At 47.5% G+C, this 26,693-nt stretch overlaps 1 protein-coding gene across 7 annotated transcripts in view; it reads left to right on the top strand.

Annotated features, from left to right (window-relative positions):
* Positions 1–26,693, top strand: part of Pde8b (phosphodiesterase 8B) — a 228,344-nt gene that overhangs the window by 168,443 nt on the left and 33,208 nt on the right. For 4 of the 7 annotated variants that reach the window (XM_036206740.1, XM_036206739.1, XM_036206734.1 and 1 more), the window contains exons 8-10: positions 1,980–2,120; positions 3,892–3,980; positions 6,025–6,085. The exons of 2 other annotated variants lie outside the window; for them this stretch is intronic. In XM_036206740.1, the coding sequence (XP_036062633.1) occupies positions 1,980–2,120; positions 3,892–3,980; positions 6,025–6,085 (291 nt within the window). The remainder of the gene's footprint in view (positions 1–1,979; positions 2,121–3,891; positions 3,981–6,024; positions 6,086–26,693) is intronic. One more of the 7 variants, XM_036206735.1, reaches the window with a different exon arrangement.

Genomic DNA, 26,693 nt, shown 5'->3' with positions numbered 1-26,693 from the left:
CACATCAGTGCCTCATCTCAGGGCACTGGAACAGATGGCCATGTGTCAGTGGGCGTAGGTGATACACTTCAACTTTAGAAATAGCATCTTACATATCAAGTCTATTGATCCCTGCCCCTCTATGCCTCCTTCCATGGGAACCTTCTATTTGCATTTGCTCTGAAAACATTCACATGTGCTTCCCATGTGCTGGCACCGCTGTTAGCATTTTATACTCATTGATCTCTTTAAAACAACCCTGGGAGCCAGGAAGTGTTATTGCAGTTGAAAAACAAAAACAAACAAACAAAGAACAGAGAGAGGAGCAAAGAAATGGCATCATCTTCTAATGGTTCCAGGGGTTTGAGTTTAGATGCATTGACTCCGATTATGTCTGTCTAGGATCCCCAACATAAATAAGAACCATAACCATTACTCAGATTTACAGAATGGGAGAACAGAGTCCACACGTATGACAATGTAGGAGACAATGGACAGATCAGGAAAAGAATAAACTCTCTAATGTACCCATTTACTCAGTGGGTGTTTGCTGAAAATACGTCTCCAAACACAGCTCTAGCCTTCGAACTTGAGGATTTCAGTGTGCGATGAGAAAGACAAATTTCAAGTTCTATGTGATTCATTAGAATTAACTACACAGAAGTCCATGGAAGGCCTTAGGAATGGTACCAACTCAGACTGAGCAAGGTCAGAGAAGGCTTCCTGGAGGAAGAGGCACATTGGAGTTGGTGGGGGAGAAATGAGGAAGGGCTTTCTCAGCAGACAGAGAAGGTAGGGAAAAGCCTAAAGGAGATATGCCATCAGCTCAGCCATGATGGGAGTGATTCCTGCCATGCCCAAGGATGGCAGTACCTGCCCCATGGAAGTGCTAGGCTGAGAGGGGTCTGGAGGTCATGAAGATGAGGTCAGGACCTCCTCCTCCTCAGCCACTCCCATAGTGCCTGATAGCCAGAGATTCCTCCACATCTCTCCAGCTCTTGGGGCTGATGTGTTCATAGAAGCTTTGCTCCCATGGGAATACCCTCCCTCCCCCCTGCCCTGAGTGTCCCTGCCTTACCCACTTCCTGATTAATTACCCTAGCCAAGAGGAGAGTGGGAATGGCTAGTGAGAATGTTTCTGAAGCAGCAGATGGATGGAAATTTTTCCCAAAGCCTCTGTTGACCCAGGTGCAACGTGCTCACATCGGCCGCCACTTGATCTCTCGGTGGCTGCGGCTGCTCATGTGGTGACTGTGATCTTTAAAAATAAATTGGTGGAGAACTGGAGCCTGGGACTAGATGGGGCAGTCACTCCAACTCCCAGAAGCCCCTGCAGAAGTTGGCCAATGACCCTCTGAATCGACTGACCTTCGAGTGCACTGCGAGCATCCTGTCTCCTTGCCCACCCTAAACCCAGCACTGGAAGAGCATGTCCTGGACCTATAGGCTGAATGCGTTTGTTATCCACATTAGGTCAAAGTGCTCCCAACCATAGCATTGATTGACTGATAGGGAAAGTGGAAAGACGTGTAATGACAGACAGCTGCTTGGCACAGTGTGACTTACAAGATGCAACTTGATGACTAGCATGTGTTGGCTTATTTGTTATTTACTGATGCCAAGGGTGTGGGGGGGGGACCTTATATGTGACACCAAGCCACAAAACCAGCCATCTTTCTATTTCTGATTTCCTATGAGGGGTTCCTTATTTCATAAGGTAGTGGACAGTGAACAAGATCCGCCAGAGGCTGGGGCTATTAGCTGAGGGCTTCCTGCTCCTTTCCTACTAAAATTTCTTTGCGTTTCTCATAGAGGACCAGGATGTCAGGTGAATGAATAAATTGCCATACGTGTGAGGGTACTGCTCCTACCAGATGAAGGAGGAGGGGCCTGTAGCACCGCATTAGAGAGCATTGTCCTGGGGACCTTTGGTTCTGTGTACCTGTGTCCCCACAGCCTCCCTGTAGGGCACACTGATCTGTGACCCCTCCTCCTCACAGTATGTCAACCCCGCCTTTGAGAGGATGATGGGCTACCACAAAGGGGAACTTCTGGGGAAAGAACTGGCTGACCTACCCAAGAGTGACAAGAACCGGGCAGACCTCCTGGACACCATCAATACATGCATCAAGAAGGGAAAGGTGGGTGGAACCAAAAGCTCGCCCACACTCCTCCCTTAGCATCCTCCGCCCACACTCCTCCCTTAGCGTCGCTCCACCCACACTCCTCCCTTAGCGTCGCTCCGCCCACACTCCTCCCTTAGCGTCGCTCCGCCCACACTCCTCCCTTAGCGTCGCTCCGCCCACACTCCTCCCTTAGCGTCGCTCCGCCCACACTCCTCCCTTAGCGTCGCTCCGCCCACACTCCTCCCTTAGCGTCGCTCCGCCCACACTCCTCCCTTAGTGTCGCTCTGCCCCCCTGGGTGTTTTAGTTTTTTATCCTTAAGACTGACTTCTTTAGTAGCATCAAAGTTCCGTGAAAGAACTTCAGTTTGCAGTTTGCAAAAGGAGTTGATGGGTTAACTTTGGGTGTCAACGTGATGATGCAGGAGTTGATTGCTTTCTGGACAGGTCACTTGACCCCTTGCATGGATATACCCCCTCTATCCTGGCACTGCATCCCTGAGCAGGGCTCCACTCCAGATAGCTGCTTTCCACTTTTTGACTCATTGGTGTTTGGTAGGAGGGGTTGGAAGGACCTGATCTCCACACTGACTGGTAGGTAGGCCCTGTTGATTCGGTCAGTTATCTTCTATCTTCCTACTGCTCTCTTTACTCTCCCCTGTAAAATATCCATGGGTAACTCACTCTTCTTCCCCAGCCTTCCCTGCCCCAACCTCTGTATTTTTCTGCTGCTTCTGGGGGAGATAACGGGACAGTGGAGGTGAGAGAGATGTTTCCTGGGCGGTCTCTCTCCTCCCTCAGAGCTGCAGCGACCTCTTGCTACTTCTGAGGCATCTAATGCTTCTTCACATGGCTTGGCTGTCTTCTTCTTTGCGTTTGTGCAGGAGTTAAGCATCATCCTCACTGGAGATGGGAGCGCTAGCTGGGGTAGAATAAATCTGGATTATAAGAATGTCCAAATTACTTGTAAAATCAGATCTATTTGACTTGAAAATGAAACAGGATACTGTAAACTACTCTATTATTTATTTATTTATTTATTTATTTATTTATTTATTTATGCCAAAATAACCCAGCCACATGTGGCCAACACTCTTTATCCATGTCATATACAAGAGAGAGCAAAATATGGCTGCAGGGAACCTCAGTTTCAGAGTTATCTACGCCCTTCCAGAAACAGTGGAGAAAACTCCCCCACCCTGAGGCTTCCTGCCTCTTATTCTGGCCTAGTTCCCAGGGTCCTGTGGCAGCAGGAATCTTACCCTTCCCTTGGTACCATCTCATAGAAACTGCAAGGGACCATAGTGACTCTTGGGTGGGAGGCCCCTAGGACCCCAAAAAGCTGAGGTACTTCGAGAAGGATAAAAGAATTACACAGTTATAAACAGATCCTTTGTTTTCCCGTGTGGGCAAGGTAATTGGACTCTCTGAGCCTCCGTTTACCCATCTGTAAGTTAAGGATGATAATATCAGTCCCACAGGTTGTTGTGAAGATTTTGAGACTGGCTACTGAACTCTGACATGGTGGCATCCTGAGGGAACTCCAGCTGGAGTGTAGCCAGCTGTCCTGGAACTCAGGATAGGCAACTTGGTGGTGTACCTGCTGGCCTGGTGCTCTTACACTTGGACCTTGTGATCGTGATAACGTTGTTGTGGGTACAACTGCACAGCAGTTTTGTGACATGTAATGGAAGTCTGTGGGAAGTTCTGATTCAGGCTGTAAAGACGCAGTGTGGAAGCAGCTGTGGTCTTGACAGAAGGATCTCAAGAGCTCTCTTTGTCCATGTAGGAGTGGCAGGGGGTTTACTATGCCAGACGGAAATCCGGGGACAGCATCCAACAGCACGTGAAGATCACCCCAGTGATTGGCCAAGGAGGGTGAGAGCAACCTCTTCCACTCTTTTATGCTGCAGATGAGGACTCGGGCCCTTGTGGGCATTGTCTGGCACACTGAAATGCCATTGTAAGGCGTAGGACAACACGCACAGTAGCATTTGCCCTGTCTTAAGTGGCCAGCAGCAATCTCCAGACATGGTTTCCCTCTGCCCCCACCCCTGTCTCCTGTTGATGGTCTTTCATGTGGCATCAACCCTATCCCAAGCTATCCACCTGCTCATGAATGGCCCCATTGTCCCCCAACACTTCTCAGGGTCTCTGGCAGTCCTTCCCCTTGGCAAGTGAACTACTGGCTTCTGCCCTCAGCCTACAGGTGCCGACCTTCTCTCTTTGAGTCCCCAGGTTGTTCCATATAGACTCTGAGTTCATGCGAGGACTCAGGGTGTCCTAAAGATACCAACCTACAACAGAAGGTGTCTGAATAAGAGCCAATGACACCTGACCAGAGAAACAAGGGGGCAGGGCGTGAGAAATAAAACATATGATTTCCTTTCCTTCTCTCAGCTATATTTTGAGAAAGGCTCAGAGTGCCAGATGGGACCCCTAACTATATCCCACTGATGAGCCTTGCAACCAGTATGAAGGTCAATGCCACCTAATGGTTTGACCTTGGAAGGAATATGTGATGTCTGACATTGGTGAAGAAAAAAGATAGGAGTTACCAGGAACCAGATAACCCGTGTCACATGTAGTTCCCAGGACCAGCTGAGTTCATTTCAGATCATCATGTGATTAGAAAACCAGCCCATTCCATAAGATCGCCCATCTATTTGAAGGTTGTTTCTCTCCGGTTTTCCTTGCTAATTGTTCTCCGGGCACTTGAGAGGCCACTGCCTAGTGTTGCTTTTGTGTCTCCTCTCCGGCTGGCTTCTGGGGTCTGTGGGTCCCTACAGGCTCCTAAACAAGGCTTGTCAACCATGGAGAGAGGCTGCCTGCTCATGGGCACTGGCTCAGCTTAGCAATCCCAACAGTGGCAGAGGCTGTCACAGTGTCCTCATGGCCACCCTTAGACTGTCTTCTTGGGAAAAGGAAGCCGAGTCCTTTTCTGGGTGTTTGACCACAATTGGAGGGTCATCAAAGTGGAGGCGACATGTTCTTGCCTAGTAAATCTCTATCAGGATAGATTTTTTTCAGATGAGGGAAAGACTTTCTTTTATCCAGACATGATTTTGTGTGATTTTCCCTAATTGTAGACAGTGAGCTCTCAGAGGCGATGCTGATTAAAAATAGGAGCATTTTTACCCCTTCTGGCTGGGTGATGTTCATACGAAAGGGTCCATCAGTGTTCCCACGCTCTCGTCAGAGAATCCTCCAGGGTAAAGCGAACCAAGGAGGAGGAAGGGACAGGGAGGAAGGGGTGCTCAGCGGTGTCTGGGGTGTGCCATCCTACATCACTAGCTTTCCTCTCAGGCGAGAATCCATCTTGAGCTGACTTGCACGGGGCTAAGTGCACCAGGCATTTGTGTCCTGTTCCCTCTTGTGATAATGAGCCAGACCACAGGCTAAGTTCCTGGATTCAGTTCGGTCCATGACTTTTTAATCAGAGGATGTTCCCCCCTCTGGCTGAAAAACAAAATGCCATCCTTATGATGAACCACAGTGTGCAGAGTAGTAGTATGAAAAGAAAAACACCAGTGTCATCATCACAGTGAGCCACAGTGGGCCACACAGGGTGTTTTAAAGACAAACTGCAGCCAGTGAAATTTGGTCCCCGTCCAAATGAGTCTTTCGCTTTTCATGTAAGCAATGAAACATTGGTGTCAGTAGAATTCAAGCCGGTGTTCTGTGATAGCGTGTCAGTCTCTCCCGAAGAGATCCAGGAGTCAACCTTGAGTCCGGGAGGAAGGTGTGGCCACACTAGCTGGGGTTGCAGGGAGGCCAGGCTTCTGGAGGACAAGGAGGTCCTGTGACCAGACCCGCCCAGGGAAGGGCCTGCAGCTCAGCCTTGAGGAGACTTGTCCTGTCCATGTGCTGCCTCACTGCATCGTCTTCTTCCTGACTAACCACTGATTGTTTATGTTATTAGGAAAATTAGGCATTTTGTCTCCCTCAAGAAGCTGTGTTGTGCCAGCGACAATAACAAGCAGGTACAGTATTCAGTGTCCTCTGCCACCTGTCAGCTTGCCCACTCTCGCCCCGTTCTCTGCTTGTCTTTCTCCATAGTTTCCCGTAATTGCTGTCGAAGGTGTGTGTGGAGACCTCTGGCAGGCTTTTTTTTTTGTTTTTTTAATCCTATTCTCCACAAGTCTGTCTCACTTTGTTAGGAGTGTGCTTTGGTTATGCTATGCCTCATGGCTCTCTCCAGGCTAATACGTTTTTAGGGGAACATAAGATTCTTCCTCAAAACCACAAAGGAGGAAAAAAAAATGTTCCGTTTCCTATCTTCATTTCTTAAACAAATGAAAAGTATCCAGGCATGTGAGCATTCACTCCTCCAGCTCACAGCCAAAATAAGAACCGTTCCAAATTAGTACTGTGATTTTTTCCCCCTTACATTACATCATGGAGAACAGGCAGTGCATTTTGAGTGCTGTCTTCTGAAGTAACAGAAACGTAGCAAGTTTTTAGTTTTAAGAATGTTTTAAGGGAGTTGTAGAATGTTACAGTATTGTGTGAAGTATTTTTATGAGATTTATATTTTTACTATTTGACCATGTAGTTACCATCTCATACCTTATCATTTATGGACTATGGAGTATGAAATAAATATGGTTATCAATGAGCTACTTTTAATGCATAAAATACGACGTTTGACTTTGGCTTTCAAAGAAGGGACAAGTGTCTCTTAGGAATTTCGAAGGCACCTGGGGTATAACCCATCCTTTCCTCACAGAGTGGGGACCGTGCAGGGCAGGATGAAGTGTAGTCAGGTGAGGAGATAAGCTGGCAGGCAGCAAGAGGAGTCCTGGAGGGACAGAGGGACTGAATCACGTGACCTTCATGGAGCCCCAGATGTCAAAAGTATCCGTGATCAGGTGCTTAGCTCCTAAGATTGAGCCCAACCCAAAATGTGTCCTTCCCCACTGAGAGGCTCATCAGGGTCAGGAATGACTGTTAATAGCGCATGGCCTTGGAGGGGAAGTGAATGGATTGCCACAGAGAAAAAGCATCATCAGACAACCACACTGAGGCACATCAGGAGGAAAAACAAGGTTGGCACGAGAGGCGATTAGCAGGGGGAGAGGGACATGGAACCCTGGTGTCCCCTTAGAGATGGACTGCTGTATACATGTGAAGCGGCGTAGGCCACCATTTCCAGCCTGTGGACCCCTGGAGGGGCAGGATGACTTAGTCCCATCCATACTCGGGCCAGAAACTAAGCAGGGACAACTCATGTCCAAAATCCAGCTTGCTCTTCTCCCACAGAAGCTATGGCAGAGGCTCCAGGTCAGGCTCTATGCCACATCCAGGGCAGCTCATGGCCTTGCACTCTAGCAAGGGATGGAGCTGAAAGTCAGGCAGGCTCCATCTCTCCTCCTCACTCCCCTCCTTCCTGTCTTTCTCATCCAGTGAAGCAATTTCCAGTGCCTCTGTTTCAGTCCCTGTATCTCCACATCCCCCAATTCTACCAGTCCTTCATGGCTCAGCCCAAGAATCGTGAAGTAGCACTGTCTTCCCCAGACCCCCAGAGCCTCCTTCTGGCTTTGTCTCTCTCTCCTCATTGTCATAGCTGTCTTTGTACTAAATGGCAGGGTCCCAGGCTTTGGGTGCCCAGCTGCCAGCACATAGTAGGCCTAGGGCTGTTGGTTACCTTGGGGGCAGTGGAGTATCTCAGTCCTGGCCTCCTGTGAACGCTGCCTGCTGCCCACAAGGAATAGGCAAGCCATTAGCATAGGATGCCAGGACACGGAGGCTGCCTCTCTTCTGCAGCTCTAAATAGAAACCCCTTTGCCACCGTGAATCAGTTGCTGTTCTGAGAAGAGGGAAAAACACAGAGCTTGAATCCCCTGAGCCATTGACGTCACCTAATGGCGCTGCACAGGCCTAAGAGACTCTTAGATTTTCCAATAATAAAGCAACTTGTCCCTCTGGCTGGCTACAGTACTTTTCTTTATCCCCAAAGAAGACTGAAGCCATGGAGATGGCTCCAGGCTGGGGAGGGCTCTTAGGACAGAGCAGACTGTCCACAGGCATTGGTTCTGAGGTACTACTTCTGGGGTTCAGCCCTGACGTCAGAGTCAACCCATGGGCTCCCATTTGAATAGAGAATGGAGCCGTGTGCCAGGCAGTTCACTTCTGGTCCTGCTTGTCATTAGCAAAGATTCTTTTTTCATCCTGGAGCTCTGAGCTTTCTGCCAAGAGGCTGGAAAGCTCAGCAAGATGTGTCTGCCGCACATGCCTGCTCCCTTCACACATGCTGTTCCCAGAGCCTCACCAGATACATGTTCATCACAGGCACCCAGAAGCCACGGGCCAGAGACAGGTAAACAGATTAAACAAAGTGGAGCCCAGAGGAAGAGAAACTTAAACTGGACAAGTACCAAACCCCAGGTCTGGGGAGGCTGGAGAAGGTATCTGTTGGGGCATGGAGGACTTCTCGGCCTTCAATGCCTCCAGTATTTACTGTCTGACTCTCTACAAGGAGGTATTTGCTGACCTCGATTCTAGAAGATAATTTTCTTCCCTGCATTTCCCACTTGCTTCGAGCATTCACAGCCTAGGTTTTCCAGACATTTTTCAGACTTACCCAGTCACACAGACGTTGGACATCCTTTATCTTCATGTCACCCCTGCATCCTGTCTCAGAGCCTGTGAGACTCTTTCTATGCCACATAAAACTTATAAAACTCTAGGTCCCTTAATTCATTCTCACAAGGTCAGACTCCAAATAAGAAACCAAGCGTAAAAACAGCAAGAATCCAGCCCTGCACAGCCAGGGCCCTGGGCAGATTTGAATAGGGGAGGGGCATGCCAGCTGTTCCTGAACTGTCCCAGGGCCTGGCCTTAAGGCAGGAAGCCTGTTGGAAGCAGAGGGGCCTCTTCACTGCTGGTTCTCCACATCTGAGTGCTTGCTCGCTCCTCTCAGTCTCGACTGTGAAAATATGGTGAATGTGGTGATTTCCAAAGCTGGTGTGTTTGAATCGGTGGGGAGAAAGCACTAGAAGCCAGCATGAGAGAGGACAGGGTTGCAGTGTACAGTACCCATCAGTCTTCTTGTGGAAGTATGACACATGGGGCCATGGAGGGGCCATTGGGGAGGGGCCATTGGGGAGGGGCCAGTGTCTCCCATCCCACAAGGATGTAATTTCCTTAAGGAGCACAGCTCTCTGGAGAGAGCCTCCCTCTCCAGTGTGGGTATTTGTGAGGTGGGGGGGGGGGGGCAGCCAGGTGCAGAGGCAATGTTCCAGCTAATCAACCATCCAGGTTGGCCATTGATGGAGCACGGCCCAATCTTATACAGTGCTTCACAGAACTAGACAGAACCCCCTCGGCCACTACCTCCACCTCCCTTCAAGGAAGAACTCTTATTTCCACTCACCTGACCTCGGAAGGAAAGCAGCTGTTAAACCCAATAAGCTAGGCCACTAGGGAAACCTCAACGCTTCTACTACAATGAGACACCAGCCTAGGTACCAATGCTTGGGTCAATAACACATGGTGGCCATAGCTCCCTCAAGAACAGTGGGGGCAGAAACGAGAGCTGAGGCAGCCAAGTCTATGATGATAAAACCTTACTTGGAGGTACAGATTAGGTTTTTTTTGGGGGGGGGGCATTGCTAGAACTGTGAAGTTAGAGTGTCCTCTAGGGTGGCCCTGGCACCCTGTCTTGTTTGAGATCTAATGGCTAACGTGAGTGGCTTCAAGGCTCAGGGACAGCAGCTAGCCCTGGCTGATGGCTAACTGATCACTGGTCCAAGAGCAGAGTCTGTGTTGGGTTTAAAAGTCAAAAGGACTGTCATGGGCGTTGACTTCACCCTCCAGGCCTCCACCTGCCAAACAGACTCCATGTTGAGTTTGACCCTTATAAAAAGCCGTTAATGTCTCACGTGACATTATAAACAATATCTGCTTATTCTTCAAGGTGCACACCCAAGTGGGACTCCTTACAGTTGAGGAAAGAAGGCCACTGTAACTTCAGTGGCCTCTGCGAGTAGCCGTGCCCATTTAGGAGTGTGCTCCCTGTCACTGGTGTGCTACCCCAAGGCAGCGTTTAGATGTACGTGACTTGCAGCAGGTGTCCTGAAATAGTTGTTGACATGTTTGGGAAAAGCCACTAAATCAACAAAATGATCCACATTTTTCCATTTAGCTTCCATATGTATTTATTTATATGAAACTATTTGAGGAAAGGCCTCTGATATTGGAACGGCACATTTTGAGCAGGCAACCCATGAGCACCAAATGGAGTGCCTGGTAGCTGGAGGTGCTGAGGGCACCAGACACAGAACTTATGGCAGGGAAGGGGCACACAGACGGGACAGTGGGGGCACTGTGGTTGCACCTGCAGGATTGTGCACATGGAAGGTCTTGGCTCCGAGAGAAAAATGTCTGGTGGTGGTGGTGGCTGATAAGGCTGGTTGTGACAGGCTTTGTGAGACTCTGTGGTCTGATGCTGAGAGAGTACATTGCCTAGCAAAGGGAAGGGTAACCTGAAGGCACCTGAGGACCTCCACTGAGCACACTCTGGAGGTCATTGTTCAGGTAACGGTAGACCAGCATTATGGGCATTATGGAATTAATCCACAGAGTCTATTTCACGATCAAAGGAATCTATATGGGGGTAAACTCACAACCACGGGAGATTTATCATAGAGTCCGGGAAAGCTGAGCTTTGTTCCACGCTGTACGGCTTGGTCCCAGATCTCAACATTCCAAAACCACAAAGTAGCCAAGAGAGAGGGCATATGTGCATCCCTGGTCTTAAGGGTCCTCAGTGGCCCCGCCCCAGGGGCAGGTACCTCAAGGTCATAGGCAGGTGCAACAGCTGCAGCTGCCTCACTAGGGGTGGTGCTTCAGGGCACAGCTCAGATAACTATCCATTACACCAGCAGACCAGCAGGGCTGCTTGGGCCTTGAGGCTGGCCAAGCAGTGTTGGCTGCTTTGAACAGTGATGGGGTTCCTTTGACCACTCTGTTCTTTCTTCATGACCTCTCTGTCACATCACTAGATGTTACAGGGCCCTTGGACAGTGGTAGAAGATGAAGGAACTGTGAGTCTGAGCTGGGAACTATGTTTTGCCCCTGTGAGAACCCATACATGGCCTTCCAGTAACACCATGTTCTCACAAGGAGGGTCCCTCAAGGTGAGCCTTGGTAAAGGAGGCTGAAGCAGAGGGAAAAGCTAATGTGCCCTCAGAGAGGTGAGACAGGTTGGGAATGGATGTGAAACAGACGTAAGTCAACGGTTTTATAAAAGTTAATGTTCTCTGTTTATCTCTCGTGTGTTTAAGCAAGCAAGAGTTAAAGGTGTTGAGGCTGTGGTGGTGTTTGGGGAGGGAAGTCTTGGCTCTGAAATTTAACTTAAATTTCAAGGGCTGCACTTTTATATGGTGTGTATCACCTGAACCATTATAAATTTCCACCCATTCCCTCAACCTGACATGTTATGAAGCGAAGTCGGTCTTTATTAAGAAACTATTTGAATACAGATTTAAGCACAGGCGTTAGGAGAAAGACTGGGAAGGGGGCAGAGACAGACAGACCGACTGACCCACAAGGTAAGGACTGGGGTTGGCTTCTCAAAGCAGTGGCTAAGACCTGAAAATCTGAGTGGTTTGCTCACTGACTTTTTATGTAATGTATGGAAGCTTGTATTCTTGAAAAGCAGCAGCTGGTAGCTAGCCTGTCAGGAGTCCTTCCCCTTCACAGGAAGGACGTGCAAAGGTCTGGATGTGTTACTCACTTCTTAATGTAAGTGAAAATACCAGCTACACTCACAGTGAAGTGCCACCCATCCGTTACCTCTGTCATTTGGTCACATTGCAGACCAGAAAAAAAAATCAACAAAAGCATTTTGTAAGGATCAGTTGTTATAATTTACAATAGGAGTATTTTAATTTTCATAGTATTTAGAAATGATGTGTTACATGCCTCTTTTCAATCAGGGTCTGGGGAGTTTATAACTATACAACTCAGATCTGTCACTGTGCTCAAAAGGCCACTGCAGAGCAGCTGCTGATAAATGACAAGGGTGTGTTACAATACAGTTATTTTTATAAAGTGCTCTTGGCCAGAATTTACTGACTTCCACTTTCTACCAGTAAGATTAGGATAGACTTATTAGATGACGGCAGCTGCATTTTGCAGTGATCCTGTGGTTAGGCCTTGTCCTGCATGTCACTGTCATCCTCCTCCAGGGTCTAGTCCTCATTGTGAAGGCACTATGAATCCCCAGGATGCCTAGGAAGCAAGCGATGCATTTTTAAAGGGGATATGCCTGCCCATCTGCCCTCTGTCATGGAGCGTGACAGGTCCCTGTGCCTCCAGCTCCTCTGTGATTCCCCCAGCTCTTCTGTGATTGAACTCACTGAGTTGTTCTGACATTCCGTAGTTCTTACCCTGTCACATGTCATCTCCCGTCATCGTCATCAGCCCCTGTGAGGACATTGCCATCGTTTTTGACACCTGAGAAAACTGAGATTTGGAACAGTCAAGAAACGCATGTAGGTGTTGCATAGTAAAAGTGTCAAGATGTCACCCCAAAGTAGTCAGAAGCGTGGCTATGAAGGAATGCGTGGGCTTGTCTGGAGCCATCATGGGGAGCACTAGTTGCCCTTCTGGGAAGCTAGGGATGACGTCATGAGGAGCTCTTGACAGAGATGCAGGTTTGACGCGTGGTTGGAATGTGTCTTTATGGGGAGGGTAGTTTCCTGCAGACACCAAAGGTAACTGGATCGAGAGAAGAGAGCATGGCCAGGCTTGGCTAGATCCCTTGCCGAGGGAGAGTGGGGAGTTAAGAACTATGAATGGACTTGGGGCTCAGCCTAGGGCTACTCACTGCCTTTGCCAGCTTCTCCACATGTCCGATCTAGGGGCTTCACGATCGTGACTGTTGTCTCTGAATGTTGGGACTGGAGGAAATGGCTGTGAGGATGTGGAGGGGGCCCTAGCTCTGTGGTGTGCATAAAGGAAGGTTCCTGTCAAGCAGGATGGCGATGTGGAAGGCTGAGGGAGGGAGTTAGCGAACTAACTGTGCACCGAGGTCTCTCTGAGGGAGAGCTGGAGGCTGGGAGCAGCTCCCTCCAGGTGTCTTCAGGCAGTAGCCCTTGTCACTGCTAGCTGTGGCATTTCAGAATTCATTCCGTAATGACTTACCTTTTTGTAGCTGTGACCAGATACCTGAGGAGAGCAAGGGAGGAGGGGCCTCTTTGAGCTAACAGTTTGAAGAGATACAGCCCGCATGGATGGAATGTTCCTCACCGCCTCACACCGTGGTAGAACAGGAAGAGGAGACAGGAAGTGTGGCATGGCTCTACAAGGCCTGCTTACCTCCAGTGACTCACTTCCTCCAGGAAACCTCTGCCCGCTCCCAGTTTCCCGGTCCTCCAAAACCCTGTCACCAGCTGGGGACTGAGAGTTCACACACACAGAGGACTGTCAGCCTCCAAAGTGCACAGCACATTCCCATCACGCCTCAGCCATGGGTAGCCAGCCGATCCACACCTGAAACCCACACCATGGTGTTGCCTGCTCTTTTGCATAAAGTGCCTTTGGCTCTAACCGTAGCCAGCGCAGCATTCGATGCTGAGGACTATCCAGAGGCTTCGTACCCTTCCCTTATGTGTGACTCACTTAGATATGATTTCTAAAAACAAAGTTCCAAGAAGCATGCTCTCTTCCCGTGTCACTCATGGGAATTTGGATTGCTGCTGCTCCGAGGGTTTCTTCCACTGTGCTGGGGAAATCTCGCGTTAGCCTCGCATTCTGGCTAATTAGGGGAACTGGGATTCAGGGTGTGGCACAAGGACACCCAAGAAAGCTGTGTGCACATACCTGCACTGTGACCAGCATGTCCCTAAAGCCAGGAAAAAAAAAAAAATGGCGTCTGTGGTACTTTGCCTTATTATTTGTTAGTCAACATCCAATGGCTGTGGGCTGGGAGGCACAGCAGGTGTGACCTGTGTACTCGGGGTCAGTAGGAGTAGAAGAAAGGTTAGTCCCCATGGGTGCTTGTCCTTCCACAAGTGCCATGGGGTCCTTCACACCGTGCGTGGACCAGACCCAAGGGGTGAAGAAGAGAAGCCATGAGTGACACACAACACTCCAGCTGCTTAGGGATTTGTGGCGGACCGTGAGAAGGCAACCCTGTTGAGAGGACTTTAGGGATGTATTTACAGGACACTGGCCCAGAGAGGTGCCAGGGCACACAAAGGCTGCAGAGGTGGAGGCTCTAGTGCAGCAGCTCTGGGCCTTAGCTGCAGCTTGTGATTGCCTGGAGACTTGGAAACGACAGAGAGGCGATGCCTGTGGCCCAGGGGCTCTGAGGGGAGGGTGTCTGGGTGCAGGCTAGACAAGACGTTGCCTGAGAGTTTGATTTTCCCAAAGGATACCATTGGACTGCCTGGGTGAAACCTCCAGGCTAAGAAGAATCTTGGCAGGATGTGATGAGGTGTGATCAGGTTATGTGAGTTCAGGGCATTTCCTGCTGGAAACGATGAGAGAGGGGGAGATGGGGGTAGAGTTTGACCAACAGGCCACAGCAATGTGACCTAACTAGTTTCTTCTGCTTCCAGTGGGGAGTAGGCACTGAGGAAATGCCAGGAACAGGGGACCATAGTGTCACCATCTGTGTGCCTTCCTCCTGGGCCTTGGCATGAAAAAGATCTGTGGGGTGAATGTTTGCATCCAGGGAAATCTATGCTGCAGAGCGCCCAAGAACGGTTCCTGGGACCTAGGAGCCCTGTGCCATCCCACAGGCCTAAGAGATGAGCCCAGCCTGGGGTTCTGGAGCTGTCATTTGGCCTCCAGTGGGCCAGCATGGGAAGCTGCTCTTTTCTCTGATCTACGGTCCCAGCTGTGTCTCGAGCCCCCGTGAAGCACTGGGAAATGGGGGGGGGGGCTTCTGTTTGTAACATTGCTTCTCCCTGGCCTTGGCTGCAGGTCCCAACATGTCTCTTTCTCCCAGGCCTGCCCTGACGACACATTTAGATGCAAAACCCACTCATCCCTCATCTCCCTCCAAGCCCACTGTCTGATTCAGCCGACAGGTGTTTGAGTTTTTCATTTCTTTTCACCATTAATGTTTCATAGTTGTGATATATGACGGGGAAGAAAATGGCGTGGGTGGGATTTATTTAGTTTGCTGTTTAATTTAAATTTCAAAAATTCACCCATAACCCTTTGGGGCATTAAAACTATTGTTTTTTAAAATTATCTTTAATAAATCATTTATTTAGTGGCCTATGGGGCTGAAACTCCAAATCTTATTTCTCTGCCTGTCACTGCTGGGCTCCAGGTGACAAACTGTCTGCCCTATTATCTGAAGAAGCACAGGCTTCTGTGCACAGAGTCATTTAATGAAATGATACCTCTGAGAGCCACACTGGTGGCTGATTTTGTCACTGCAAATGTCATAGCATGTATGCGCTCAAGAGAGGGTCACACATGTCATCAGTTAGTATAATCTTTGGGATCACTGTTGTATATAAATGGTCCAACACTGACAGAAACGTCATGGCAGTTGACAGGAACATCCAGGTTCTGTCCCAGGATGGCACTTTGCTGTATAGGGGTGGTGTGGCCTGCAGGAAGGAGCCCAGGAACAGCATAGTGAGCAGGCCTGCGGGTGTGAACCTGAGCCAGTGTTCTGCTGAATGTCTGCATTCTTCCTGAGGGAAGCTGGAGAGCAGAGGAGCTCATACTACAGCCTGTAACCCCTGCTTTGAACAAAGGACTGTATTTTTGTGGGTGAACTCACGAGCGCAGTCCCGCAGCACACTTTCTGGCTGTGACCTTGGCCTCTGATTCTGGAAATTCATTTGGCAGCCTGGAGAGCTTTCTGTTTTCCTAAGCCTCATCGGGACCCTGAGTTGCAGTTTGGGCAAGGCAAGGGGTGCAGGAAGCTTTGCAAGGCCGTAACGGCCCATCCATCATCATTGTTGCTGAACTTGTACCCTGGCCACCATAATTGTTGGTTCCAGGGGACTGGCTGGGGCCAGTGAGACTGGGGTAGACTTTGCAGCCTCTGTGTCCTTCCAAGAGAATGAGTAACTTCAGGTATGGAAGTCACTTGGGTTCCTGGGAACTTGACCTTTAACCCTCTGTCTTCAGTAGCAGCATTTCCAGAAGAAAGTGTGGTTTCCTGTTTGGACTCTGACCCCCACATGTCTCTACCAGAAAAGTCTCTATTTTCTCCAGAACCCTTGAGCTAAGGGCTCCCCTCTTCCCTGGTGTACCCCACTTCCACCCAGTGTCATCCCTTCAACTTGACACTTAGATCATTTACTTTTTTCTTTAAGATTGAACCTGGCCCCTGAAGCCCCTGAGGTCTGTCTGGGTCTTGAGTCCCAGCATACTGCCCCTTGGCCCTCCTGTGACCTGGCCGCCGCCTCCTCTCTCTCCAGAGCCTCCACTCCAGCAGACAGATCCATGTTGGACCCTGTTAGTTTCATATCCAGATTCCCCTATATGTATTCACAAGGAGATGGATGCAGTCCTTGCCTCCATGCCCGGGTCTTGGGTTTGGTTCATTTCCCAGGGCCCCAACATGGTAGGAGAGAATAATCTAGTTTTTCCCATGCCCTTTACAGTAAATGATTGTCATTTGGTTGCCCCAAACACTTAAAGGACTCTAAGTGTGCCTCTGCATGGCCCCTGACAATATGCAAGCCTGTGTGACCCGACCCCTCACGAGGCAAAGCGTATCGCTGACATTCTAGAAGTTCACTCATTCTTCTTCCTCCATTGATCTCTGCCCCTCCATCCTCTGGTTTCCCCCTCCATCCTATCATAGACTAAGCAGTCATATAATATGTACATATTGTGTAAAGCATTTTTTGTTTATGCTTCTAAGACCTATGCTTTTTGGTATGTGGGCTCCATACACCATACACTACTCAGTTCTGTTGGGTGAATACATGCCAGTTTGTTTATCTGTTGTCTTATTGGTGGCACCTGAACTGTTTCTATTCTTGGGCTATTATGAACAAACCTGCTATGAACAGTCTTCCAAATGCTTTGTTGTAAACGATTTCCATTTCCTTGGGAGCATGCCCAGTAGTTTACTCACTAAGCCACAGTCTAGGTGCATGGCTGCTTTCTAAGACATTGCCAGCTCTTTCCTCCAAGAAGTCCTATCATTTGACAGTCCCCAAAACAGTGAGCAGGAGAAGCCATGCACTCTTGTTGAGAGTTAGTATTGCTGTGAGCGATTTTCGCCAATGGCAGGTGTGTCGGGTTTAGTTTGTAAGTGTGGCTCTGCACAGTACCTGATGATGTGCACACATTGGGGACCAGTGACTGTGAAGTTGTCCGTGTGTTGCTGGTTTCTCATTTATCAACTTTGTAAAGTGTCCATTGAAGGCCTTTGGCGTTTCAATTAGGCTGTCTTTATTATTGAGTTGAACTGTGTTACACATCAATCTACTACCAGATATGTTCACTTGTGTTTTCCTCTATTTTCTTTTCATTTAAAAATATTTCGTTGAATGGTTTTTAATTTGATGAAGTTTACTATGTCAGTGTGTGACAGTTAGGACTTTCTGTGGCCTTCTTTGCCTGTCCCCAAGTTCTAAAGATGTTGTATATTTCTTTTAAAGGACTAAAGTTTGGGCTTTTACATTTACATATACATTGCATCTAGAATTGCTTTCATGGTGTCACCTGGGGTAAACTCAGTATCTGCCTATAGAGATAACTGATAATTGAAACTCAAGCATTTATTGGAAGTGCTTTCCTCACTGAATTACTTTGGCATCTTCAGCAAGTAATTGCATAGTGCTGTCTGCCTTCAGACTCTGCCAGTGTGTTGCTCGATTTGTGAATGCATGCACCAGCTGCACACTTTCTGCTCTCCTAACAGAGACTGTAAGTTCTTCCTCTGGTTTGGTTTCCTGTGTTCTTTGCATATCTATATAAGTTTTAGAATTAGATTTGTAACGTTTACCCCCACATGCATGCACTGGAGCTGTAGAGCAGTTAGAGAAAACCAGAATTTAAGTATTGAGTCTTCCAGGCTATGAGCCAAGCAGAGCTCTCCATTTCTTTAGAGTTTTGCTTTCTCTCTGAAATGACTACTTTGTGTGCACCCCAGAAATGTAGCTATGTTGTTGGGGAGCCTCCAAAACTGCCTGTTGGTTTTATGGTTCATTAGAAAGACGCAGGGTCTTAGGTGGTGGTACCATTTTATTACAGGGAGTGGATGGGAGGACTGAGAGCCATGGCAGGTAGAGCTGGGGGGACTCCTGGCCACGCGCCCCCCCCTTTCTGCTCCTTCTCCAGCATGGGAAAGGAACACCTATGCAGTATCATGAAGGGACTCAGCTTCTCGTTCTCTTTCATATCACAATACTTTATCATTTCCTCTCAATTTCTTCTTTGGTCCATGGGCTATTTAGAAATTTGGGGTTGGGTTTGTTTAATTTCTTGATAGACATTTTCTAGATATTTTTTTCTGGAAATTCCTAATTTATTTCCATTTATTGTCAGAGAACATACTTTGTGTTGTTTGAATCCATGTAAAATTTTTTGTTTGGGCCATATACAGGTCTATTTCAGTTAGCATTTCAAAAAGATTCATTTGAAAAGGCTGTGTTCTTCTTTTGTTTTGGGATATTGTATCAGTCTTAGTTGGATCAAAGTGATTACCATAGTCTTCATATCACCATCAGGAACAGGTCTGTAATCTTTTTGTATGTTCTTTTGTTTTAATTTCTCTATTTCTTTATACAGACTTTCTTTTACATTATTTGAACAATTTTTAAAATGCCATTCTTTGATCTTTTGGATTTAAGTTATATCTTATTTTTAATAATGCAGAATTATTGAGAATTGCTTAACAATGCAGTTACTTAGAATTACCATATACAGCCTTAACTTCCCACAGTGTTTTTTGTAACAAGAATTGCTAAACAGTCTTATTAATAGAAAACCTGGAGCCAGATATTAGGGTGAAAGCTGAAAGATCAGAGAAACATAACAGCCAGCCACTAGCTTACCTCTACAAAATCCTCAGCCTCAAGAGAGAGTTCCTGTTTCCTCATGCCTTCTATACCTTCCTGTGTCCTGCCACATTACTTCCTTGGGATTAAACATGTGTGTCACCACTGCCTGGTTCTGTTTCTCTCGTGTAACCCAGTGTAGCCTTGAACTCACAGAAATCCAGAAGGATCTCGAGTGATAGGAGTAAAGGCATGTGCCACCACTGCCTGACATCTGTGTCTAATTTAGTGGCTGGCTCTATCCTCTGATCCCCAGGCAAGCTTTATTGGGGTGCACAATATATCATCACAGTTTTTAACCTAAAAGTCTATCAAATAACATAGAACATAAAGCCTTTGTGTTATAAGACCCAGTTGGTGCCTATCCACCTATGTATTATGCTATAGTTTTCATATATATCATATCTTCATACATAGTAAACTTCACCAGACAATGTTATTATTTTTTATTTAAACATACATGTTTTACAGAAATTAAGAGAAAAATACCAAGTATTTGCCATTCCCTGAGCAATGAAGTTTGGGGAAAAGGCAATGTGTATATTTGTTCTGTTCTTCCCTCTCTCTGGCAAGTGTTGTGTGTTTGGGCAAATGCAATGATCATTCAGCCTCAGCCTCCTCCTTCTGTGACAAGTCAGTAGGATCCTTAGATGCCTGCAGGCTTCACAGAGCCATATAGTCTCATACGCACTCTCTCCACCCTGGGCTCTCTAATTTTTGACAAGTTTCATAGTAATGTGACATTTTAGACACTGAAGCTGTTGCCAAAGGACATAGCCAATTTCTCCATCAATCCTTCAAAAATCACTGCCATATATGTGAGGATTAGATGCAGGCAGAGTGATGTGGCCACCAACACAGCCCCTGGCTGTATATCTGGTCTCTCTGATGGCAGTTTTCTTGCAGAGTGATGAACAGTCCCCTGGATTTATACCCACTGTCTTCTCCTCTCTTGCATAGAACTCCTGAGCCTTGTCATGGGGAACAGTTTTATCCCAGACTATCATCCAAATGATCCCAAATAAATCATTACCCGGACAACTTTAACAAGAAGTTCTCTGGTTCTTGCTTTGAGGCATGAATTCTGAATGGAATCTTTAGGAATATTTCCAGCACAGTGGTGCCAGTATCTGCAAACCTGAAAAGTTAGGATTTAAAAAAAAAAAAGCCAAGTTCAGCTCTACTTAAAGTCAGAATGCCACCTGATTGACCTGGCTTCCACCTGTGACCCTGTCCCCCTCCATCATCCAGGTCCCCCAAACTCTAGTGAGGAGGCTCTCGCCTGTGCTTGTGCTTGTGTTTGTCTGGGGGTAGAAATCCATCTGGGCCGCATGGGATTGATGTGATGTCTAGGGATTCTAAATGTTGCTCCATTCATGCTTTTGTTTCCCTTTTGAGGGTGCTGTCCAACCCCTCACACGCCTTCCTTTCCAGTGGGGCATTTCTATAGCACGTTGGACGGGCCATCACCACGTCCTAGCATTTCTTGGCTGACAGTGCCGGCCCTTGGACTGACCAGTCATGGCTGCAGCGTTCCAAGGAGCAAATGGCTAAATGTCTGGTTCTGTTTTCTTGTCGAGATTGGGGGTGCTTCCAGTTCACTTTTGGTCCCTCACCCTTTGGGGCCACCTCTTCTTTCCTACACCCCAGGTGCCTGGAACATGGTCTAGCACTTTCTAGATGAATGAATCCATAGGGGTGACACACCTGAGTTTTGTCTACTAGTAGACAGTAAACAGGTCCTAATCATCTTCACCAGCCCAGTCAGTCTTTCCAAGTTAAATTAGAAGATGGGAATAATTAGCATGCCTTTTGACTCGGGGGGTGATTATTTACGAGATGTAAACAGAAAATCTGCTGGAAGATGTTTCCAGAACCTCAGGTCACAGAATCACAGAACTCTTTTTTGCCACTGACTTCTCATTACTCACTTGGGTGCGCTGGCCCTGCCTGTTCGCTGGCTCTCTAGAGAGCTGATTTATTAAGCACTGGTCTGGAGGCTCACTTCTAGCTTGTGTTAATCAGAGTGAAATGAAGCCTTGGTGTCATTCCGTATTTCGGTGACTCTCCTGTTGAGACTCTTACATTGGGACCAGGAAAGCACTGGATCTTTGCAATTCCCTCATCCTCTTGACAAAATCTAGCAGGCATGTGGGCTTATACTTTGTTTGGCAAAAGTCTCATCTGCCATTGACAATTCCTTAAGAAGGAAACATTAGGCAAAAAGAAATCTCTAAGTCCATTATCCATAATATCTTCTTGTCACTGGGCAGTGACGGGACCTAGATGGGGGAATAACATCATGAAAGGGAAGGCCCCAAGTGTGCTGCTGTGTGTGCCCTCCTCAGGAAACCATCCCACCTGAGCTCAGCTCTGAGCGTCACAGGAAGTGAAGTCACAGGCAAGGCACTAAGTCACCAATCCAGATTCCTGAGACATGGAATCCAGCCTTGAAAGAGAAAGCCAGGTCAGGGGTTCTTTAGCACAGCTACTGGGTCTGCATTCTCAGCCTCATCTTGGGACTTGTCAGAAACGAAGTTTCAGCTCCACAACTGGGTCAGAAACTGTAGGGTAGGACCTGACTGTCTGGACACACCTTTCAGGCACCTCACACATCCTGTCTTATTCTGTCCTCAAAAGAAGGTGATTAATTTTAGATGTCTGCTTGCTAAAAACACCTGAATAGCTCTCTCTTGGTATGTCTGCCTGGGAGGGTAGTTCCCAGAGAGATGAGATCTGAGTCAATGAACTGAGAAAGAAGGGCCAGCCCACACTGATGTGGGTGAATACCACCCGAGGGACATTAGAAAATTGAAAGGCAGAGCAGGTGTTTTCCTAGGCTGGCAGTCCATCTTCACCTCCTGCATGCTGCTGCTGCAGGTTCTTAGTGACTCAGACCCCAGCACTGATACATCAGACTCCCTTACCCTCTTGCTCATGCACAGCATCTTGTGAGACTGCCACCCCCAGCATTTCATCCAACAGTTTGCATAACAAATCCCTGTGTCTTTCAATGTACCCTGCTACCTGTTTCCCCTGAATAACTGCCTGATAGAGTGGGTGCTGTTGCTTACACTGAGAGGAAGAGACTCCTAAGTGCTCGGATTTAGAGCTACAAAGGGAAGGATCGATACACCTGTCACCAAAAAGTAAGCTCTGGCTGAGGGGACAGTTCAGTGGGAGAGATCTTGACTAGTATATTTAAGTCCCTGGGCTCTGTCCCCCATACTGCAAAATGAAAAACACCCAAAACCTATTCTTTTTCTGCTTTAACAGAGTGGCCTCAAACTCTAATGTGGAATGGAGTACCTGGGGATGGTTAGTAACGTGCAGGTTCTGATTCTGTAAGTCTGAAAAGAGGCTGTTGGTAGTTTGTTATGATGAGCTCCCATGTGTTAACAATGCTGCTGATACACTGACCACACCCTGGGTATGACTGTGTCCCGAGTTGCCTCATGGTCCCCAGGCCTATCGACCATCCTCAAATGAGGCTCAGAGAGCCCTGAATACTTTGGGTCCTCTAAACCAGTAGGCCTGACTCCTGGGTGAGGATGGTGCATTACACATTTTGAGTGAGCCAAGTCTACAAAAATGATTATTGAGGACTAGAGAACTAGCTCGGTGGTTAAGACTGCTTACTATACTTCCAGAAGACTTGGTTCAGTTCTTAGCACCCGTGCCAGCTGACTGACTCCTGTAACTCCAGCACTAAAAGACTCTACCCTTCTTTGGATGCCAAGCGCACCTGCACTCACATATGCAAGCCAGCCCTATACATAAATGTAAACTAAAATATATATATTTTTTAAGTTATTTCACTGAGAAAAGCCATGAAAGCATCTCTCTGTAAAGGCTCTTCCAGATGAGTGCAGAACGTGGAGCCAGTGGCCACCAGCCTGGCAGGCAGGTCAGGGACGCTTGGCTGAGGGACACATATAGTATCTGTACATGTCACTGTGGCATAGCAAAGGGCGTGATGCTTCAGCTTTCCCAAGAAAATGTTGGACAGCAGAGGAGAGTGAGCCTGTAATGAGCTGGCATTCACTAACTCTCTGGGGAAGACAGCTTGGGATTTGTCTGTGGAGCTTTATGTCAGCTTAAGCATTCATATGCCCTTTCATCCATGTCCGACCACTACCTGCTGCTTGGACATGGGTAACATTTTGAATGTTGTTCAGATAAAAAGGAAGAGACACTGTCACACTGCCTATTAGGTTCACAGCTGTTACTGTAGGGAGGAAGCCTGTGTCGTGTCTCCCCCCCCCCCACCCCACCCCACCCCCGCCGCGGCTGCCAACACACACACACACACACACACACACACACACACACACACCCCAGGATCGGCATCAGTGCACCCAAGCCGCTCTCTTTCCAGGTGTTGTAGGTTGCTGAGAACCAGCTCAGAATACATAAAAGGAAATAAGCTGTGGCTGCAGGAACTGAGCTCCTGGATGCTGATGAGGTGTCTTGTTCCGTGGGTAGAGGCTGCTCTGGCAGGGCTTTTGAGGTGTGTGAATCTGCAAGTGGGTTTGGAAACGGCAGCAGACTGTGAAAAGTTCTTTGATCTGAGCAGCAGAGCCTTTTGTTTCTTGAGAAAATGCTCATCATGGTGTTTTCACTGAAGAGAGCTGATCAAAGATGTCTGCGTGACGCTGTGATGCCACTGCCTGTCATTTCACTCCAGGCACGTGAAGGAGGGTCTCCAGGGACTCGGTTCCTGTTGTCAGAGCTCTGCACCCAGTACTTGAGCTTGGTTAAGCACCAAGTACTTAACCAGAGTTCTGTCACATCCAAGAAAGCCTTCGTGTTACAGTAAATGAAGAATATTGAGTTTGAAAATTGTTTAGCAAGTCAACTCTGTGAGCTACCCTGGTTATTTAAGCAAATGCTATCTTTGTTCATCCTAGCCATCTATTTACTGATTCCTGTAATATTTGTGGGGCGGAGGAAACACAGAAAATTTTGATAGTACAGATAAATCTGAGTTTGAAAATAGTGATCAGAGCTGGAGAGATGGCTCAGTGGTTAAGAGCACTGACTGCTTTCCCAGAGGACTCAGGTTCAATTCCCAGCACCCACATGGCAGCTCACAACTGTCCGTAACTCTAAGATCTGACACCCTCACACAAGCATACATCCAGGCAAAACACCAATGCAAATGAAATGAAAGTAAGTAAATTTAAGAAAGAAAAGAAAAATAGTCAAAAATTCCCAACATTATTTTTAAATGACTGTACTGGTTGGTTTTTTTGTTTGTTTGTTTGTTTGTTTGTTTTTTGTTTTTTTGGGTTTTTTTTTTGTCAATGTGACCCAAGCTGGAGTCACCTGGGAAGAGAGAACCTCAAGTGAAAATTTGTCTCCATCAGATTGTCCTGAGGGTTTGGGGGGCCCTTCCTTGATTAACGACTGGTGTGGGAGGGCCCAGCCTATTGCAGGAGATGCCATCTCTGGGCATGTAGTCCTGGATTGTATAAGAAAGTAGGCTGAGTGAGCCCCAGGGAATAAGCCCATTAGCAGCATCCCTCTGTGGTCACCACTTCAGCTCCTGCCTCCCGGTTCCTGCCTGCCTCCCCTCAGTGATGGACTGTAACCTGAGAGTCAAATAAACCCTTTTCTCCCCAGGCTGGTTTCCATCAGTGTTTTATCACAGCAACGGAGGAGCAAATGACCGTGGAGAATTGCTCTCACTCTCCATTGTATTACAGATGTGTGGATGGATACGACACTTTCTTTTTATTAAAAAGTGCCATCCGTTTCATGATGAGAGCTACGTATGGTGTGCCCTAGAGACGTTCTCAGAGGCTCAGAGAGCCAAGACAGCGCTGTATTTGATGGTCTTGATTTCTCTCTTTTATCAGATTTGGCATTACCAGAGAATAAGGGTGCATTGTTTTTCTGTACTGTATTTGCTTTTCACTTTTTAGAAATATGACACTTTACAGAAATTGCTTTATCTGTGTTTTCCTGTGAAACTTTTTATGAATTCGTATTTTTAGTGAGAGAAGTATTAAGTATAATTAACAAAGACCAATGTGATGGCCAAATCATTAATAATGATGTCTTCACCACAGGTGTAAGGTAAGGACCCCGGTTAACTCCAGTCTCTTATGGATTCATCTTAGACCTAATAGCCACATGCCCCAGACACTGTTAGCACTGGATACACAATAGTAACCAAGTTAGACCTAACCTCCATCCCCGCTGCAGGGGGCAGATTAGTCAGAGAGACGAGGCTACAGCCTGTGTTAAATCACTAAGGAGAGTCTCCTGAGAGCAAGTCACTGAAGGGCTTGACCTCATGAGGGACTAAAGCAGGAGGCAAGTGTGTGGAAACCTTCCTGGTGGGAGCCACATGACCTGAGAGCAGGACCGGCTGAACAGGGCGAGAGGAAGGGAGCAGCCTGAGAGACTTTCCAGCAGACACTGCGCCCATTCAAACTGGAGACAACAAAAGCAGGAGAGCCTGCCACTGTGAGCCAGGGGAGCATGGCTGTACTCCGAAGTGCCTGCCACTGGGGAGCCAGCCGGTGCCAGGCCCCCTGGCAGTCTCGCTGCCTGCTTATATATGCATGGCTGAAGCCAATGAGAAGTGGAAGTTTTTATTTTATCTTGTTGTTTTGAGACAGGGTCTCTCTACCTAGCCCTGGCTGTCCTGGAACTCACTCTGTAGACCAGGCTGGCCTCAAACTCACAGAGATCTGCCTGCCTCTGTCTCCCGAGTGTTGGGATTAAAGGCGTGTGCCAGGCAACACTTTCTTAGGAAAAGTTTATATATAAAATATTTGTGATAAGTTTAAAATTTTTTTAAGTATTTTTTTTTAAATAAAGAATTAGAAGACTTATAAGTGACTACCCATTCACTCACACACTACCTCGGTACAACGTGAGCATGTGACTCCATCATGGTTCCATCTGTGGTCCTGAAACCATCCTTCATTGCCTCCCTTGTTTTATGGATTGCCGACTACTAAGCCATGGGCAAGCAGCAGTGTAGCTCACTGCTTGTCCTACCAGCAGGGTTAGTGACTAGAGCTTAGTAAGGTTTTTGTTTTTAAGGTAGAAAATGTACAGATCTCCTAGTTTCTCCTGAGTTTGACGGAGACCATATCCCTAACTCCCATATCATCAAAAAACAAAGAAAACAACCAAATGTTAGCCTCTCAAAAGTTCCCCTGAAACCCTTCATAGTCTGTCCCTACCTACACCCCTCCCCTTGCTGCTCCAACAAGGCCTATTCTACAAGGACAACAGGCTTTCCAGAGCTTCACCCAGCGTACTCTCTGTGGTCTGCCTTCTTCCGACCACCAGCCTTCTGAGATTCATCTGGGTTGTGTGCATCAGCAACATCTTCCCGTTTATTTTGTTATTTGTTTGTTTGGTTTTTTTAGTATATTATCCTGTTAATGGAGCCCTGGGCTGTTCCCAGCCTTGGGCTTCTTTGAGCATCTTTGAATGAGTTACTTCTATAAAGAAACATTTTTGTATCCCTGGGGTAATATTTTGTCATGGAGATGTACTTACAAATTGGTACAAAAGAGCCAGACTGGGTATTTATTCAAAGGGATTGTGTAATTCTGTCCTCCCCGCCAACATG

Source organism: Onychomys torridus, chromosome 15 (assembly GCF_903995425.1).
Source record: "Onychomys torridus chromosome 15, mOncTor1.1, whole genome shotgun sequence".
Lineage (NCBI taxonomy): Eukaryota > Metazoa > Chordata > Mammalia > Rodentia > Cricetidae > Onychomys > Onychomys torridus.
Note: the sequence above shows the minus strand (reverse complement) of the source record. Positions and strands in the feature narration are given on the sequence as shown.